A 20,667-nucleotide genomic window follows, 5' to 3' on the forward strand; every position below is an offset into this window, starting at 1 on the left:
TTAGAGCTTCTAATTCACACAATAAAAATATTTAAGTATTTAGAAATATTTGGAAAAAATTATGAGCATATTTGAATAACCCTGGGTGGAAAGACATTTCTAAGTAAGACAGAAAATTTAGAAACCATAGAGAGAAAGGTGATAAATTTGAATGAACAATTTTAAACTCTATTATGGAAAAAAAATCACAAAATCAAAAAGGCAAAAAAGGAGAGTTGTTTAAAATACATGTTAAAAAGAGTTAATATCACTAATAAATAAAGTATTTTTTAAAAAAGCAATGACAGAAGAAAAACAGAAATCATCAATAAACATGCTATGTTGCTTAATCTTTGTAAAAATGGAAACACAAATAATGAGCAGTCATTTCTAATTCCATGAAGTTGACAACTTTTTAAAAATACCTTCCAGGTTATGAGAAAACAGGAAATCTTGTACAGTGCTGATTGACCTGTTAAGTAGGCAACATTTTAGGAATGTAATCTAGCAAGAAATCTATTTAGATTTAAACTATGCATCTACACCAGCAAGCTCATTTTCAATAATCTATCCAATTAATATAATATATATGTATATAAGGTTATAGTCTATAATGTTCATTGCAGTATTAAACTGTAGTGGCAAAACACTGGAAACAACCTAAACGTCCATCAAAAGAGAAATAATTGAGAATACATGGCACACTATGGTGCACCTATACCATGAATGATTATTATTCAGTTACTTAAAAAGTATATATACATAAATACATAAAACATACATATTACATGGAGGATGTCTATGTATCTGACAGGTTAAATGGAAAAAGCAAGTTGAAGAGTAATGTAGATGAGGAACTTCCTACATATGAACATATATTTGTGTATATATGAATATTGAGAAAATTTTGACAGTGATTTATACTTTGGAGCGAGAATAAGATTAGGGAGAGGGTGAGGCATATTATTTGTACCTCTCTGCACTCTTGGGTTGGTACAGGGAACATTAATGTTTTTATTTGGAAAGCTCTGGCAGAGATTGATACTTGCTTATCCAACATTCATTCTCTTTATTCTCTTTGGTAACAGAAGTCCACTACCACTGAGAATAAAAGACTATATTTCCTAGTTCCTGTCGTAACCTGATCTGGCGCTATAATCAAGTTCTAGCCAGTGGCATATACTAGATGTTTTGTGTGGGATTTCAAAGGAACTTCCTTAAAATGGAGAAAATGAGTCCTCTTTTTTTCTCTTTTTCCGTTGCCTGGAATGTCACTGTAATGACATGAGCATTAGCAGCCATTTTAGACCATGAGGTTATCTGAAGGATGGTAGAGCAGGACGAAGGAACAGGGATTTCTGATGACACTGTGGAACCACTATAATGACTCTTAACTAGTTACTTTTGGACTTTCTTTATGTGATCGAGAAAGACTTGTATCTTCATTAACTGTTGTTATTCTATGGGTTCACGCTATATTCAGCCAAATCTAGTTCTAAATAACACAGAGGAGGAAAAATACCCACTTAAAAGGTAGGAAAAAAGCCTGACCAGGCGGTGGCGCAGTGGATAGAGTGTCGGACTGGGATGCGGAAGGACCCAGGTTCGAGACACCGAGGTCACCAGCTTAAGCGCGGGCTCATCTGGCTTGAGCAAAAGCTCACCAACTTGGACCCAAGGTCGCTGGCTCGAGCAAGGGGTTACTCAGTCTGCTGAAGGCCTGCGGTCAAGGCACATATGAGAAAGCAATCAATGAACAACTAAGGTGTCACAACGCACAACGAAAAACTAATAATTGATGCTTCTCATCTCTCCATTCCTGTCTGTCTGTCCCTATCTGTCCTTCTCTCTGACTCTCTCTCTGTGTCTCTGTAAAAAAAAAAAAAAAAAAAAAGGTAGGAAAAAAGAAGTACCCTGTTGCCCATTTCCCTCATCCCCCTGAGAGTGTTGTTGGAGATAAAGGGTCTGCAACCTTCTCCGTGGATATATAAGTTCTAAAATATGGGTTATATGCTCCTAAAACAATACAATCCTGGGAAATTACACATGTCTACTTATTATTTTAATTTAAAAAATCACTTTAGCCATCTAATACACTCTGCAACCATTTATCCTAGAATTTGTTCATACTTTCAATTCCTCCAATTAGATTTTGTCCTTTTACAATCAAATTCTTTATTACCAAAAAGTCCCCCAGGTCATGAAATATTTTCTTCATGGGTTGCAATATTTCCTGGCACTTGTTCACTCCAGTAAAATGATCAGTGTGTTAAAAACCCAACAGAGTTTCTGCAGAGGCCAATGATGGCATGGCACCTCTTTTATGGCATGTGTGAAATCTGCCCATCACTATAAACATTCTTCTGCAATGTGACACTTAGTCCTTATGTCCATTTCATATATGGTATTCAGTGTGCTGGGAATGCTGAAGAAATGATTCCTTTTTAGGAATCACTACCCATATAGAATCACAGTGTTAAATCTAGAAAGGACTTCGGAGGTCATTTTGATGCACCTCTCAATTTACACAAAAGGAAACTGAGGCTTAGAAAGACCACTTTTCTTTCTTAGAGTGACTCAGCTGACTAATGATGGTCCAGAAATAGAATCCAAGGGTCTGACTTCAGATCTAGGTTCTTTAGCTTGTTTCATCTATTAATTGGTCCTCTCGCGATAAACGCGGTGGGAGGGGGGTTGATTTTTGTTCTTTCAAGGCACATCTAACTTTGTATTACAGAATATGCTGTTTCCTGACTGATGTTTAGCATCTGAAAGCAAAGAAATATTTTTAAAAGCAAAACAATGGGATCAGTGGACTTACGTTGTTGAGAAAAGGCCTTCTTTGTAAAAGATGTTCATTGACCTTCCTGACAGCTCTCTGCCCCTCCCCCCACATAGCTAAAGCATGATGCTATTGAGTTCTAAGTTGAGTTTCCATCCTTATATGAAAAGTTAGCCTTGGCACAGAGTTTGGTAGAGCTAAGACTGACCAGCTGCGCTCTCAGCCACAAGGGAAATTAAATGAGACAGTGTGGCTGGCTCAGTACAAATCAAAGTCTCTTGAGAATAATCTTGAAAATACATAACAGTAAAGGCACTCAAAGAGTCTTTTTGTATAAACTAATTTTAGTCTCAGTCCCTGAGGTGCCATGAATGGGGACAAAGAAAGTAAGGTGTCTTTTTCAGTTTGACCAGTTGGTAGTTCATAGTTCTCCATCAGTTCCAGGAGAGTTTTGGGAGGAAGGAGGCAAATATGACACTGTCTACCAATATCTTGAGTTAGATTTGTGTGTCTGTCTGCTATCTTGAAACAAAACAAGGGCTACTGGTCTGTTTGCCTTTCTTTTCCCATGCCCTGTATATTTTTAAATGTACAGTTTAGTGGTTTTTTAATGTGTTCACAAAGTAGTTCGACCATCACCATGATCTAGGTCCAGACCATGTTCATCATCCCTGAAAGAAACTGCATGCCCATTAGCAGTCACTCCCAGTTCTGCCTCTCCTGCCCCCTGCAACCACTAATCGACTGTCTGAGTATCCCGGGCATTTCACATAAATGGAGTTGTATGTGATCTTTTGTGTCTGGTTTCTTTCACTTAGTACAATGTATTCAAGCTCATCCATGTGACAGTGTGTATCATTCCCTCATCCTTTTTTTTTAAGTTTTATTTAGACAACAGTGTGACATTGATAAATTAGAGTACATAGATTCAGAGAAAACATCTCCAGATCATTCTGGCATTTGATTATGTTGTATACCCCTCATCTAAAGTCAAATTGTCCTCGGTCACCTCACCTTTTATTTTATTTTCTTTATGCTCTTTCCCTCCCCCCACCCCTCCCTCTCTCCCCTTCTCCTCCCCCCCATAACCACTGCACTCTTATCCATGTCTATGAGTCTCAATTTTGTGTCCCACCTTCATTCTTTTATATGCCATGTCATTTTTTAAAGGATGTGTCTTGAGAAAATGTAAAGGCTAAGTATTTCTTAATAGAAACCTTTGCTAGTCTTGAAGGATAAAAACAGAGAAGATATTCAACATAGAAATTTGGTTTTTCAAATTAACATTACTATATTATTTTTAAAAGATATCTAACAATTAAGAACTGACAAAAAATCTAATAGGAGCATACAGTTATCTTAATTCAGGGATTTTTCTTTATAATCTTCATAAAAATTAAGGTGTATTTTGAATTCACAGATTATAATTTTTAATTTAATTTTTTAGCATCTGGCAAATTTTCTGCACTCCGTTGTCTACACAGGCCTCTGTTAGACAGGGGGAAAAAAGAGTAAGAAGGAGCACGAGGCTGCTGAATTTAGAAAGTTAGAGGTGTTCTCATCAGCCACATGAGATGGACAGGAGATTCCTTCCAGTAGGCGAGAGAGCAGAGTGCAGACAACAGATGTGAGAAAGGTCCTCATAGCTGTTAAGTTCCAGCATCCTTGTGCTGAAGAAGGGGCGGTGCCACATGATTGATGTTCAGAGGCGGTACAAAAGCGCTGGATTTCTCCCCAACTGCTTGTCACACTGACCTGCACCATCTCTCGACTGCTCGTGGGGTTTCTGTCAACTACTGTTGGAGAGGAGCAAACTCTTTGGAGAATAACAGTTTATTGTGGCCATGCCAGAACCCACTAAGAAGGAGGGTAAGACTCACCCATAAATCTTTTTGTTGTACTTTTTAATAAAGTGTGTTTATTTTGGCATTTATTTTTAAACAAATCCAATTTCTTTAATAGACTATAAAAATAAAAGAATCACTGTGATTTTGCGAAAATATCCTAGAGAATAAAAAAAAAACAGAGAAAAAATATAGGAAGTGTATACCAACTTGAAAATATTGATAATGATAGTTTAAGAAGGAATATTTACTGGAAGTTTCAAATTATAACTTTACCATTCAATTATAAGGGATCCTTAAAGTAAAATTTAAGGATGTGAATTGCTCATTGTGAGCAGGTTGCATTTTTAAGAGTATTTTCTTAGGTTGAATCACAGATTTTTTACCATGTATTTGCAATTTGTGTGAATGTGAGGGGGACTTGGAATGCTTTTTTAAATGGTTAATAAATTTGATTCGGATTTCAGAAAAGAATTTTGTGGCAGTATTTCCAAATTGGCTATGTTTTTTTTTCCTGCAAAGACATTTTGAATATACAGATGCCAGCATTTTTTGCTTTTATCAGTGCTTTGGAGTTTCGTTAGTTATCATGTGATTAAATTCTTGCATGGAAAGAAAATCAAACACCTGGATAAAAGAGAATATCTTTGAATATCAGTGACAGACTCTGTTCTTTAATGAGTCTTATTGTACATAATGTCATAATATGTCGCCTTTTAAAAATAATTAAACAGAAAATATGAAAATATTCTTCATTAGAAGAAATACTTCTTCATTAAAAGAAATGTTTCTCCTTTCTAGAAAAAAAATCAAGGTTTTGAAACTACTAATTAATAACAAATAAATTGAAATTAAAAATTGCTAAAATGACTAATAAAAAGCACAAATTAACAACACAGGTACTATTAAATTTCTAATGGAAACATCTGCTAAAATATTATTTGATTCACATTAACTTTCATTAGTGTTCACTGAATTTTTATTTTTCACTTCTGCAAATAAAAGTTAAAAAATAGTATTTAGTTTTTTTAAATTTTTAATTCTTCAAACTGTTTTTAAACGTTATTTTAAAGAACCCTGAGAAAGAGGCTAGACGTTGAAATACTAACCAAATATTCAAAAGTCTTTGAAATATATTTTCTTTATGTAATTAAGTAACCAGTGTTGACAGGCTGTGGTGATCAGTTTACAGGTTGGCTTTACTTAGTGGTGGAGGGCATTGATGGATGAAGTCTTCCACCCGAAATAACCACACCAAATGCATGCATTAATATGGGAACTTAATCCTGACTATCAGGCAATGAGTCCAACCCCTGCTAAAGTCTTATTTGTAATGCAAATGATTTACATGTGTATTAAGTGTCCTTTTTATTTGATCTGTCACTTGACTAGCCTCTTCAAGGCTTATTTGGATGAAATGAATTCTGTGTTTCCTGACTAAGAACAGAATATTGTTTTAATCATTCCGTATTTAGTGAATGAATTTGCATGTGTTATTTTAAAGCTCACTTGAAAATGACAAGAAAGCTGAAATACTAAAAAAAAAGATGAGAGAGGTAGAGCCTATGAAGCTAATTAAATTATTCTAATTGCTAGATGCAATAAACTTTTACTTGTGTCTGACAACTCAATCTTATAAATGCTACTTTTAGAGGCAATGAAATTTTAGAGCTACAAAGAGGAAACTGTATCTTCAACTTCAGCTCCCCTTCAAAAAAAATGTATATTTTTAATAAAGCAACACAGATGCCAAAGTCCTCATGATCTTCTTTTGCCATAAAAGCACTGTTGATATTCTGTGTAGGAGGCCCCTACTCAGGACAGTAATCTTATCCTCATAGATTCTCTGGTTAGTTTAAATTTGGGTGGTAAGGAGTAGAGATAAAAAGAGGGTTACTGATATATTTAAATATCTTTTAAGGAAGTACAGGGATTTTTTCTTATTAGCAGAACTGATTCTTAAAGAAATTTCACCTTCCTTGGGAAATCACAGCAGTTTAACATTGTTTTCATCAAAAGGGTAAGGACTATGTCAATTCAGGTACTATGTTGATCCTTGTACCTTCTCCTAATTGATTTCATTTTTTGGGGGGGTCTGTATTGTTCCATGTAAACATCCCTCTGAAAAACAGCCTCAAGAATAAAACTTGCCTCCAAGCCAATCTTTCAAAGTCATTTCAAACAATCTGCAGAAACATTCCCAAGGGACGCGTTCCTCCAGCCCCCAAGGTCTTATTACCTCTCTTACCCAGCTGCGAGAACCGTGCCCAGGAAGGACGTGACCACTTGCTGTCACTCTTGATAGAATACATGGACTGGTTTGGCCCTCCTAGGTTGGACCTGGCAACTCTTTGAAAGAGGCTGAGTTTTCAGCACCTGAAGTTGCAAATGATGTATCTCTCAACTGCCTCGAAACCTACAGTGGCCTAATTCTGGGAACTTCACGTTGGGTCTTGGGAGAGCTAGATCTTTTAAGGAGGCGGAAGTACAGGTGCAACTTTGGGCTTCAAGAAGGAACTCTAATGGAAGTGATTAGTCAACAATCCTCGTTCAGACCCTTGAAAATATTCTAGATGACTTGCTAACACCTTTTGGAAAAAGAAAGTACCATTTTAAAGGAGTAGCCACTTCCCATCCCCTCCTCTTCACCTTTGTCATTTATGTATTTATTCTTTTGAAAACTATATTATTGGTACTACGAGTTCTAAGTAAAAGGCCTATTTTATACTTTGGATTCATGCAGAATCTGAAGCCTAGTAATTTTAAGTTATTCTATTCTAATAGTGAGAGAGGATGTGGAAAAGAATCTTGATGTTTGTAGGAATGCTGTGCATACATTTATTTGTATCAAGCATTAATTGATCACTTACCATGAGCTAATTGCTGGGGTTTTATAGATATATTCAACACGGTCTCTGTTTTTAAAACCCCTTAACTGTCAACTACCCCTGGTTTTTACTGTGGAAAAATAAAAATCCTTTCACTGAAAAGAAAATTTCTCTTTTTTTGTCAAAAAATAATTTTATCAACATGAAATTAGATTATTACAATTGCCTTTCTTTCTGTGGTAGAATCTTTAATAGTTTTAAACTACTATAAATGGCTTTTAAACCCCCAAAAAATAATTCTTCAGAATTTTATCTCTGTAATTTGTAATAATTAAAACCAAAAACCCTGGTTCCTTAATATACTTAGAAAATTGTTAAATGCCAGAATCTAAAGATACTAGAGAAACTTTCTTGTAAAACATCAAGTTAATGTTTCACATGAATTTCACTTTTTATTACTCAATATATCAAGCCCTTTTATATTTTATGTGCTTAACTTGCAGGAAAAAGTCAAAAAGTCAAAAGTTCTTTTTTTTTTTTTTACAGAGACAGAGAGAGTCAGAGAGAGGGATAGATAGAAACAGACAGACAGGAACAGAGAGAGATGAGAAGCATCAATCATCAGTTTTTCGTTGTGACACCTTAGTTGTTCATTGATTGCTTTCTCATATGTGCCTTGATCATGAGGGCTACAGCAGACTGAGTAACCCATTGCTCAAGCCAGCGACCTTAGGTCCAAGCTGGTGAGCTTTGCTCACACCAGATGAGCCCGCGCTCAAGCTGGCGACCTTGGGGTCTCAAACCTGGGTCCTCCACATCCCAATCCAACGCTCTATCCACTGCGCACTGCCTGGTTAGCCTCAAAAGTTCTTCATTGGTGCTTGTGTACAGTTCAAAAAACCTTGGGAGAGGTACTGTAATTTCTTCCTCGTTTATGTGAGATCCCTTCCTGAGAACTCAATCATACAGAAAAACACAGTTTCATTTATGATCATAATTTTAAGGGGCCATTCTGATAACTCCAAGAATCAAAGGCATGGTGTTGCTGCTACAGATTCTTTTGCTGTATCAACACACAATATCTACCTAGTTAATCTATCTTGGCCTTTTTTTTTCTTTCTTTCTTTTTTAGAAATAATAGGTGGGGACACTATCATGGAGAATATCTCTTTTTAAGTCCATGGGACTTTTTCGTGTGCTGTACTTTTCTTTTCTTGGATCCCTAGTGATTTCATCGCATTTTAAAATACTGCTAAGCCCTGAAACTATCCCCACAGAGAGCAGCATTCATTACTTCTCAGCATCGCTTAATCATCATCAGAAAAGGAATAGTGATGAAAAATCTCCCTCTTCTATTTACTCCTTGACTTTCACTTTCTACCTGCGTGAGACTTGGATGGCTTATTTCAAACACCAACATAAATTTGTCTTTAGAAAAGTCATGTTATATGTAAAATAGTCTCTTTCCACTAAATTAGGAAAAAGTTAATTTGTAGGAAGAAAGGGAAAGAACGGAAGAAGAGGGAGGAGGCATTTTATCGAGGGCAACTCTTCTCCTACTTTGAATGATTCATTTTGGCCAAGTTAAAGATTTGCAGGCAGAGTGAAGAAGCTGTATGAGTGAATTCAGTCACAATATTTTTTCCCTGCAAGAATGTTGCCATGCTGTGCTGGAGAGGTATGGTGTAGATTTGAGCTATAGGTTGTAAGAAGGAACAGTCTGGGACAAAGGAACACAAGAGGGACTTAATACTTGGCAAAATCATTCTTTTTCAGTAGCCTGATTTTATGACTGTCCGGACTGCACCTGTTAGGAAGATAAATAAAGGACTGGCCAATTCTTTCCTCTCAAGCGCCCTAAATATATCGCTTTAAAAAAACTTGGGAAAAACAAATTATATCCTTGCTTCTCATCCAGTAAATCAGAAGATGTCTCCCCTAGACCTTTCAAACAGCAGCGAAGTCAGGGGTAAGAAAGTTACTGAAATGAACAAAGGTCAGGGTGAGGCGCCTGTGAGTCTGAGGGAGCAAGGAGAAAGGGAAAACTGTAGCAAGTACAATCCTTTGTTCTCTCAATGGCTCATCTTATTTTTTCCATGAGACATGACCTTGAAACATTTTAGTTTAGACTCCTTAAGAACACAAAATTCACAGCGTTTTAAAAATTTATACTAATTTCAAAGTTCCTGAATCTGACATGAAGATTAGAATAAACTCCCCAGGCTGAGATCACTTTAAATAAAAAATGCTTGGGCACAAAAATAAATCAATAAAGAAATGGTCATTTTAGAAACTTGAACAATGCTCTGGCTTGGTGGCTCAGTGGATAAAGTGTTAACGTAAAGCAACAGAGGTCCCAGGTTCTACCCACCCCCCAGGGCAGTCAATGAAAACAAAATTAAATGGAACTAAGTGAAAAGAGTTGATGCTTTTTTCTCTTTCTCCCTTCTCCCACCTCTCTCTCTCCCTCTCTCCCTCTTTCTCTCTCTTTCCTTTCCTCTCTCAATCTATCAAATCAATGGAAAAAAAAACTTGAGTGAATATGAAACAATGTTTTTTTAAATTAATTAATTTATTTAAAAGAGAGGGAGGGAGGGAGGGAGGGAGGAAGAGAGAGAGAAACATTGATTTATTCCTGTAAGTGCCATGATCAGCAATGGAACCCGCAAACTTTGCAACATCAGGGCAACGTTCTAACCAACCGAGTTATCCGGCCAAGGCAAAACAATGTTTTTGCAATACTTCTGTAAACAAATATATGTTTTTTTTTAAATTTCATGGAGTTGTGGGGAAGGGCTACTATGAAATGAAATTAAGTGCTGCCGTTTTTATAGCCCTAGAAAGAATTTCTGTTAATTTTGCCTAAATTTCTTGATTGTTTTATTTAAAATTTATTATGAAGCTCTTTATGGACACACAGAGAAGTATTTTATTATCACTAATAATTACTATTTTTGTCTGCACTCTCCTGAATTAGTCTATGAAACCTATATTAAGAGACAGAAAATACCCTTGGCAGCCAGTGACTTCTGTGGTAATTCTAGACCTCATCTCTAGACATGCTTGTGCGTGTTAGGTAACAACAGGATTAAAGCTCTAGCAATCAAAAATAAGCAGAAAACTTTTAATTCCATGTGTGTAGCTGAGGGGATATGGCCATGTCTTCTTTCCTTTTTTTTTACTTTATGTCAGTTTTGTTATAAGAACAGATGTCTTTTCTGCTGGCGTATTTGGTTGGTTGGTTTTGAGCCCTGGGGAAACTCAAATATGCAGAATCACAGAATTGTAGTTACTGAATTACAGTATTCTGAGTTAGGGTGATCATGAAGTAGCTATTATTTATTCAAGAGCAGTATCCTGAAATTTGAAAGCATAATGATTAAGGAATAGGAAACTGTGAAAAAGAAGGAAGAGACTTTATCAGTTAATTTCCTACATGCATGCAAATTGTCTCATCTCCAGAGAAAAAAGCTTCTGTTCCCAGAACTTTTCACAAAGACAACCTCAAAATACCAGTGATGATATTGTTTCTTTTGTATGGATAAGCCCAGATGTACTTACAAAGAGTGCATCTGTTTTGGGCAGCCACAAAGAAGGACAACAAATCATATTTCAGGCGGTTCCCATTCATGAGGCCAGTTATTCATGTGCTGCTATATGCTGCTATATGCATTTCCCAAGTGAAGTTTTGGATTCCAGTAGAGTGGCATGTGAAGTGGTTGATTTGGGGAAGTAAAAGACCAGGATCACATAGCCACATGCTTATTACTGTCTCTAAAATGAGTTCACAAAAACCTAACTGCAATCTGACATTCATTATGTCTTTCAAGTCTGAAATCCACTTTGATAAGACTAATTGCCCTTCTATATGCTCTTAGGAATCTACTGATGGGCCTACTTGACAAATCACTACATTATCTAAAATTATGTCTGATATTATGTCAGATTTAGACCTAATCATTTTACTTTATTCATTTTTTTTGTCTTGTACTTTACACATTTACAAGAACCTGGGGTTAAATTTCTTTTTCTCCAAAATCACCTAATTTTTCCTTTAAATAACATCAAATATATTTTTAAATTTTTCAGGAATTCTTTGCTTTTATTAGGTAACAGCTTTTGCCTTCTACAAAATTTTATATAGCTTGGAATAGAATTCTCTGCTTATAACTAAAAATTGGCCTATGTGTATAATTCTGTTCTAGTTTCTCATTTTTAAAGTTAGATGTCTTTAGAATTGTTCTGCATAAATTATGTATTTTGGCTTTTTTCTTGTGTATATTAAATAAATAATATTAATTATTAAACCTAGTGATATAAATAATGTATACTATTTATTCATAGACTATTCTAGATGGTTCAAAGTCCAGTCACACCAAGTCCTGAGTCACTTACATTTCATATGCCTCAGTTTTCTCACCTGTAAATGAAAATAATAATAGTACCTAATCCATTGGGTCCTTGTAAGAATTAAATGAGATAAATCCAGTAAAAAGCTCAGAACAGGTCTTAGCACATAAGAACTTCATTTTTCTTCTAAAGCAGCAAATTCAGAAACCTTGTCTGTTAAAGGTGTTAAATGCCCCACATTTGATATAAATTTGAAATATTTCCATCAATATATGACAACCACTATTACATAGTAACCACTATTCACCTCTTTATCTCATGTTAATATTTATAATACATTCCAAAAGAACTGTTATTATTATCATAGCCATTATTAGCATTACCATAAGATTGTTTTTTCAACCTGGGAGAAGCATCTTAGCTCTCACCCAGGGATCAAATAAGAGTTCTGTATTCCCAAAGCCTCTGTTGTGTTCCCACTGAAATGTGTCATGTCCAGCTGGGGAATCTCCAGTTGTTAGACAGATGATGACAACCAGTTGTTTCTTCACTGTTCCATTGGGAGGCATGTCTCCTCCCATTTAGATGAAGGAGTCAACCTGTACAGTTGAACATGTAGCTATATCTACCACCGAGAGTTAACAGACTTGGGGTTGTTGGACATTAACATTTCTCCCTTGACTGGTGGGATCTTCTTCCGGTCTGAATATTTCTGAGATAACCCCAGGAAGAACTCTCCACGATCACATGTGGATGGTGTATGATTGATTGAGTGCTGCTGTGTTTACTGCTGTGGAATTTTATTTTTATGACCCTACCCGGTATTGGCACTGTCCTGCCTCTATTTTTAAAAAGTTACTTAACGTGAGGTCCAGCAATGCCCTGGGGCAAGGCCTTTAAGGAATTTATCTGATACCTGTAACCACCTGAGAGTGATGTGATTATGGTGGTGGTCAGCCCAGGAACAGACCTCCAGGAAAGGCATGATAAGGGACTAAAGAAGGAAATTGTTAAGAATCAAATCATTTTTGCAATAATTTTCTTTTGACCTGTGCAACATTTTTAAACTTCTTCCATTTGAGTAAAAGTTTTCCCACACCATTATGCCATTTCTCCTTCTTTCAAGTCTTACTTTAAAGCATGTAAGAATAGGGATAAAGGGACAAGTCATCAGCTCTTAGCAGAAGACCTTATTTTCAGCCCATCCCAGGTTAACAGCCAGAACTATTTGTTGCAATGTAATACTAAACACATTTTAATCTTCTTCCTGTGTGGAATAACATCTTGAGTTAAAACGTTCATAATTAGACATAAGAACAAGTTGACTAGGAGAGGAAAAGAAATCCCTGCAGATTCAGGGAAATTCCATCAGATTGAATAATAAGCCACTGAAATTTTACATACTGGATGCACAGTTAAACTATATTCAGAAACTTAGAATAAAGTTTTTGGCAATATTTAACCACAGTAAATAAATATGAATGAAATTGATTGAAGCATTCTGAATAGCTAAGGATTTTTGTTCTTGAACTTCATTTCAAACAATGTGGATAGAAACATGCCTAAATGTAATATATGTTACTCCTTGCTCTTTTAAAAGCAAAGTACAATGCATATAATTTAACTTTGTCTTAAGTTATAGATATCAATTCTTGTACCATGTGATATCCAAGAACCCAAATTATTTGCTTTTGTATTAGACAGGCTCATGTTATTTAAATTTGTGTCTAATTTTTTATAGCTTTCCTGCTTCAGCCTTTGCTGGGAGGCTGCTGTCTTTTATTGCTTTTGTCAGTCACTGTAAAGCTGCTCCTTCTCTTCCCATTGTTGTTTGTTCTGGATCCTAGACCAGACCCTTAATCTGGCTGAATAGGGCTGCACTACCCAATGTTAAGACGCGTCTGAGGCATCACTTTTAAGGAGGCTCTCACTCTTAGGGTTGTGCAAATGCAAGGCCAGCACCTGTGAGTGAGTGTGTCCTTAAAAATTGCTCCCTGGGCACCTACCTGGCCTGTCTCTCCCTAGTCCCTCCCAGTTCTCAGACTGTTTGAGGACCTGGGTCAGGAGCTTTTCTTGTGAGCAAAGCATTTGAACTCTTAAAAGTTTGGAGCTTGCAGGGCTTGAGGAGCTTGAGACAAATCCATTTTGCCCTGGGAAACCCTTTTAATTTGCTGGCCCAGCAGCTGTTGTCTGAATAAGAGGGGTGGTACCAGACAACATTGTCCTTTTGTCTCCATTATTGCAATAAGAAAATGGAATTGCCCCTCAAATAAATTTATGGCTTTTATTTTTACTGCTTTATTCTTTTTATTAATCAAGGCTACAGATTTTTTCCTAAACAAGGTATATGATATAAGTTTATTTAGAAGAAAAGAAAAGGAAAAAAACCACTCAAAATATTTTTTAACAAGATTTGCAGTCAATTTTAAACATTTTGTAAACTTTTTGGTCTCAGGTCCATTTTCACTTTTAATAATTATTGAGGAAATTAAAAAAAACATTTGTTTTACTTCTTATATCTATCAATACTTACTCTATTAAGATTTAGAATTGATAAAAAATTTTACAAACTACAAATACAGAGCACAAGTTCTATTAGCTGTCAGGGCATTATGTTATCACACATATACCCTATGGAAAATGCTACTGCACTGTGAGAGAATGTGAGTGAAGAAAAGCAAATAACATCTTGATATTATTTATAAAATAGTTTTGACTTCATGGACTCCCCAAAGGAGCCTAGAGGCTCTTGGGAATCCCAGACTATACTTTGAGAATCACTATTATAAATCAGGATAGAATTGCCTTTTAAAAAAATGTGTAATTCTTTTAAATCTCAAGGTGGAAAATGTCAGGATCTATAGCCTATGATGAATAAAACAGAGGACAAAGTAAGCACAAAACTATAAAAACATTATATTAAATATTAATTTATGTCCAAAATGGATATCTCTGATGCATAAGTAATATGGCCAATAGAAATGCACTGTCATTTGTGTTTGTTGATTGTTTTGGTGACACTTGTGATTTGTGTAATCAAAACTTCTCTGAGAGTTATGAACACCCCCACCTGAACAATTTTTTATAGGAAAGCAGTTTGCATTGTTCTGTGGTCTAGGCATGCGAGGCCCCCGGCTATAATATGTACACAGTGCAGAGCCCACCATCAGCAGGGAATGCATCTGACAATGTTTATGACAGATTTATTCTAAAAAGAAAGATAATTTGCTATAATGCCAAAAATGACAAAACAGGAGTTGGCCAGAGAGAGGCTTATTCATAATGTTTGCAGTACACAAGGCATTCACCTATTTGATTTCAAACTGAGAATCTGACTTTAAGAATAAGAAATAATAATTAAGAATAATGTACACTATTTTCCTACACCTTGAATTGCTGAAGGATGTTTTAGCACATTTATGTTATCCAAAAAAAGTGACAAAAAAGACCTATAAATCTACCACTTGAGGATAACGACTGTTAGTATGTGTTCTTCTTGTCTTTTTCTATCCCAACATGGCATAGTATATGATGTAATTGTGCCCTCCATGATATCAAAAAGCTAAGTTAAATTGCACATGAGGACCCGTAAAATATTTTTAAGCAGGTCAATCAATGCATTATTTGCTCCAGTGAGCCCATGGGAAGGAGAGAGCTGGGTTGTTTATAACGGTGGTTTTCAACGGCCAGTCCTTAGACCAGCGGTTGAAAACTATTGGTTTATATCATTTTGGTGTAGAGACACATACATGTAGAGAGGCATGTTAACACCTCTTAAGACTCCAAACTTTTCCCCCTTTAATTTATCGACCATGGGACACTTGATTATTGAACGTGGAAATGGACTGCACTGAAGCCCCATTTATGGAGTCAATGGGTTCTTAGTTTTTCAGCAGCAACACAAAGGCCACACAGGGGCTATTTAATAGCTGCCACCAGTGCCCGTCAATTAGAATGCCCTGGCACTCGCTGTGCGGGCCTGCCATTGGTGACATACCTGTGCTTTTTACAGTAGGTGGTCATAGGAAAAATCTACCATAAATAGCTCAAGCCTTTTGAAAACATTTAAGGGTTGCAGAGGGAAAGTCTATATCTGTGAATCAGCTGGATTAAAGAACAGCCGCCCTTGCCCATGGAGAAAGGAGCTAGCTTTAGTTGCTGGTTCAGAATCCAATGAATTTTCATGTTGTGCATTAAAATATTTCCTTGCGCTTAATTTTTTTCACAATATTCTGGTTTCTTCTTTTTTGATAAAGAAGTTTAAAAGCAGCAACTTACATACCCCTGCTTCTTTCGTCCATCCAGCGGAGACAAGGGGATGAAGGGAAGCAGGTGAAAAGCCAACGTTACTCACCTGGCAGAAAAGTCGCATGGACTTTGCCCTTTGGCTTTTGAAAAAGCAGAGGTATAGTAGGACCTGAACCTGTTTGCTCTAACTCTTAACTAAGAGGGAAAATTAGAGGGACGATCTCAAGAGATTCCAGAGGTAGATACTTTCTGACCGTCATAACAAAGAGAAGCTGGTGGACAGCGGAAGTGGCGTGCTTGTCTTTGCTAGGAGATGCAGCTTAGACTTTGGAAAGGGGGGCACACCTTAGAAAGACAAGGGGTATACTCTCACTGACAACCAAAACTCTAGCCCCAATTGCTCTCCTGCCCTTGTTAAGAAACGGAAGACGTGTGTTGACAGTAAGAAGAAATATAAATCATGGGGTTGGGTGAATGCCCATAGCATACAGCCAGCGGGAGGGTCACCAATGGGAGACATAGTGTTCCCTGTGAGTAAGGCAGACGAAGAAAGCTGCCCTTGAAGTGCCAGGGGCTAGTTCTTCATTTTTTGGCAGCAAGTAGAAGGGGCTCTTGTACCGGTAAAGACAGACTGCCAGTCAACTATATTTATGGAGCACCTGCTGTGCAGAATTGGAAAAGGAGGAGACAGGCCTTGTCCTCAAGAAGCTTGTGATCAAAGAGAGAAACTTTCCTTCTACTGTAAACCCGTTAGCATTCACAATGGCATTTGAAATGGAGAGGACTTGGTGATATTTAAGGCATAGTCTGAGCCTTGTCACTCAAGTGTGGGTGAAGAACTGGCAGTATCAACATCACCTGGGAGCCTGTTAAAATGTCAAATCTTGAACCCAGAGCCAGAATCTGAACTTGACCCAAATCCTAGACCTAGATGATCTGTATGCATATTGCAGTTTCAGATGCGCTAGAGGTGCCTGGAGGTGGAGTTTCGAATGCTTTAAGAGAACAAAGCTACCTGGTTCAGTGAGTAAATTGATAGAAAGGGCTGTTCATTTATCTGTGAGCTTCTTAAAATCCAGCATCTCATCTTGGCCTTGTTTATAAGCCCTCCACTTATTAAATTCTTAATGGGAGCTCAATGGATCTTAGTTGCAGGAATGCTTCTTCCTATGGTCCCTACACAGTGGGGTCCTGTGGAAATTGCTGTGAATGAATTATTGTTATAGAGGCAGCCAATAAATTCTGGGAACATGTAAGTGATTTTGAGAGAATGGGTACAGCTGTGGGCAAAGTCAGAGACAAAGGTGTGAATTAAAGTAAAAGAACTTGGGGCCTTGACACTCACCTGCAATGCTTTGTTTTCAGTCTAAGTCATGTGCTGCTTGGCCATCCTCATGCCTGGCGCCCATCTCCCCAGGTTTGACAGCTGGAATTCTTTATTTCAAATTCCCTGAAAACTATTGAGAGTTCATTTTTCTATCTCTTCTGTCCCACAATCAAACAAGGATTGATTGGTTGATCAAGTTATTTACATTATACAAACTCCATATAATGCACATAAATGTCATCAAAATCAATTGTTACCATTTTATAGTAGAAGGGTGACAGGTCGACCTCCTCTGTTCAATTCCCAGAAGCTTCCTCATCTCCCACCCCAATTCCAAACATGTTCTAACATGATGTAGCCTACAGACCCCAAAATAAAGCCAGTGCCTAACAAGTGGCCTGTGTGGAAAGACAAGAGTGTCACCCTCACAGGTGTGTCAGAGTACAATTCTGATAATGATGGTGATCACCATGAAGGGATAAAGCATATACGCTGTGCACCACGTGCTCTGCCCCTGCAGGAACTCAGTCATTCCTGCCAAAGACCTTGAAGATTGGTTCTGCTATTATATCCATTGCATAGGTGAGGAAATTAAGGCACACTCCACTCCTACAGCCAGGGTGTTATCCATATTGGGCTATGTAGACTTCACAATAATACCAATCAATTCCAGGGCAAAAGGTGCAGTAATATCTCTGAAAAGTCCATCCGCTTACTTCCGCCTGCTTAAGTATGAGTGAGCATCTGGGAGGGGCAGTGCAGTCCCGTGTTCCGGAGCGCAGGATCTGAGTCAGGCAGTCCTGGGCCAGCGCCTGGCTCACCAGCAGTGGGAACTTGTAGAGCTTCAGTTCCTATCTGCTAAATGGGGATATTTATAGTACGGACTTCACAGGGTTGTAAAAAGTATAAGAGTTAGTATATACCAGGTCCTGCATGCAGTAGGTGCAAAAAGTGGTTGTGTTTTATTTATTATTTCACTGCCTTTAAAGTTATAGGGTCTCTAGTTCTAGATTCACCTACCTACTAAGCAGGCATCTGTTTTTCTACTTTTCTTTCTTAGAAAAGAAAATTTTTTTTTTTTTTTTTTAGAAAAGAAAATTTTATTTCTTGATTCGAGAGGGGGGGAGCATAGCAAGACATTAATTTGTTGTTACACTTATTTATGCATTCATTTGTTGATTCTTGTACGTGCCCAGACTGGGAATCGAACCTGCAACCTTGGTGTATCAGGACAGTGCTCTACCTGAGCTATGCAGCCAGGGTGCGTTTTTCTGCTTTTCCTTCCTGCAACCATCCTAAAAATATACCAGCATTTATATCTCATGTTTCTGTAGTTCTGACTATGTAGTATAGTTGGCTGTTAACGATCTATGTTCTGTAGATTTCTTGGAAATTGAATTAAGCCCTTCCTTTAAATTTTCACTTTGGTTTGATTTGGAGACTGTTCCATAGAACATTGGGGTGTCAGACACCAATGGAAACAGAATTCACATTCAGGGCACGTTTACAGATTCAGCGTCCAGGACAATTCTCTTTTATTTATTTAATTAGAATTCACCCTTGGCCTTACTTTCAAAACAGGATTTTAGCAACCACAGCTTCCCTTATAAAATAGGCCTTTGTTTACATAGATGCTGAGAGAGCACACCAATCTGACAGTTCACATGCAATCACCAAAGAAGCCCTTCTTAATTCTTTGTGTCTTCAGCAAATAAAATGAGGTACCAGGGAGAGAGGAAAGGAATGGGAGGTCCCTGTCCTTGTTTAGTTGGGAGGGAAAAGAAATATAAATATACAACTGAAAAATAATTTAAAATATCTAGTGAATAAAGAATATATTATGATGTGGTCCAGAATGCCAAGAAAATAAGGGAGAGGAAGAGAATGGAATAATTAACTCTGAGACTTTTAAGAGAAATGTCAAAAGATATACCAAGAATGCTATAGGACAGCAATGGTAATAGTTACTGCTGTAAATTACAGAGCTCTCTCTACATGCCAGGAACTGTGCAAGGCATTTTATATAGGATTAGCACCCTAGGTGGTCACTTATCTTATTATTATTTCATAGGTGGGGACACCAAGCTGATAGAAATTAAAGAATTGTCCCAGGTCATACAACTAATAAGGTGTAGAGTCATGATTAAACGTAGGTCTGTCTGACACATCCCATTCAGAGAAAAAACAAAAGGTCTGTTGGGAAGAAGCTCATCATTGTTTGTTCTTAGTGGCAGAAAGGTCCGAAGGTGAAGAGACACCAGCTCTAGAACAGAGGGGCCGCTGGAGGGAGAGGGAGGAAGTGCCTACTGACAGTGGCTTTGAATGCCAGCCTGAAGAGTGTAGAGCTAACCAAATATTGATAGATACAGGGACCTTCTCGTGTTGAATAACAGGATGAAACCCAGTTGTGGCCTAAGTAATCCCTGTGGCTATGGGAAAAAGAGACTGGCAGGAGGAGAAACTTGTCTGCGGAGAGAGCCAGGAACAGGTCCTCAGGCAATGGGCAACAGTCCAAAAGATAGCAGGTCAGAGAAATTGGTTTCTCGCTCTCAGTATTCTGATATCCGTGAACTACATCTACTCCACCAAGGCCGAGAGGTCAATGTTAAATTTCTACCTAGGCACTGAGATCTCTGAAAATAAGATGCCTTGACCAAGGGCTTTGTCTTCTGGTTGATGCTGGCACTAAAGATCTTTTCCGTGACTTGGCAAAGAAACAGAAGTGTTTCTCTAGATGCCAGGAACACTTGTCTTTCGCTGTATCTTTAAGCCATATCACATCCTGCCATAGTATCGTCTGCCAATCTGAAAGGTTATATGATTTTTTTTAATGTAGTCATTTTTTTCTCCCTGATTAGTAAAGAGTCATGTACTTATTTATGGTCATCTGAATGAAAATAGTTTTTTTTGTTTTTTGTTTTTTTTCAGAGACAAAGAGAGGGATAGATAGGGACAGACAGGCAGGAACAGAGAGAGACGAGAAGCATCAATCATCAGTTTTTCATTGCGATACCTTAGTTGTTCATTGATTGCTTTCTCATATGTGCCTTGACTGTGGGGCTACAGCAGACTGAGTAACCTCTTGCTCAAGCCAGCGACCTTGGGTCCAAACTGGTGAGCTTTGCTCAAACCAGATGAGCCCGCGCTCAAGCTGGTGACCTCTGGGTCTCGAGCCTGGGTCCTCCTCATCCCAGTCCGACGCTCTATCCACTGTGCCACCGCCTGGTCGGGTGAAAATAGTTTTTTTAAACAATGCATTGGAGTTGATACTGGCACAAAAAGTTAGTGATGGAAGATGTTACTACACTC

At 37.5% G+C, this 20,667-nt stretch overlaps 1 protein-coding gene across 8 annotated transcripts in view; it reads left to right on the forward strand.

Annotated features, from left to right (window-relative positions):
* The first annotated feature begins 4,497 nt into the window (after positions 1-4,497).
* Positions 4,498-20,667, forward strand: part of MYBPC1 (myosin binding protein C1) — a 91,561-nt gene continuing 75,391 nt past the window's right edge. For all 8 annotated transcript variants that reach the window (XM_066262733.1, XM_066262706.1, XM_066262724.1 and 5 more), the window contains exon 1: positions 4,498-4,630. In XM_066262733.1, coding sequence (XP_066118830.1) covers positions 4,606-4,630 — 25 coding nt within the window. In that variant the 5' untranslated portion in view covers positions 4,498-4,605. The remainder of the gene's footprint in view (positions 4,631-20,667) is intronic.

This window comes from Saccopteryx bilineata, chromosome 1 (assembly GCF_036850765.1).
Source record: "Saccopteryx bilineata isolate mSacBil1 chromosome 1, mSacBil1_pri_phased_curated, whole genome shotgun sequence".
NCBI classification, from domain to species: domain Eukaryota; kingdom Metazoa; phylum Chordata; class Mammalia; order Chiroptera; family Emballonuridae; genus Saccopteryx; species Saccopteryx bilineata.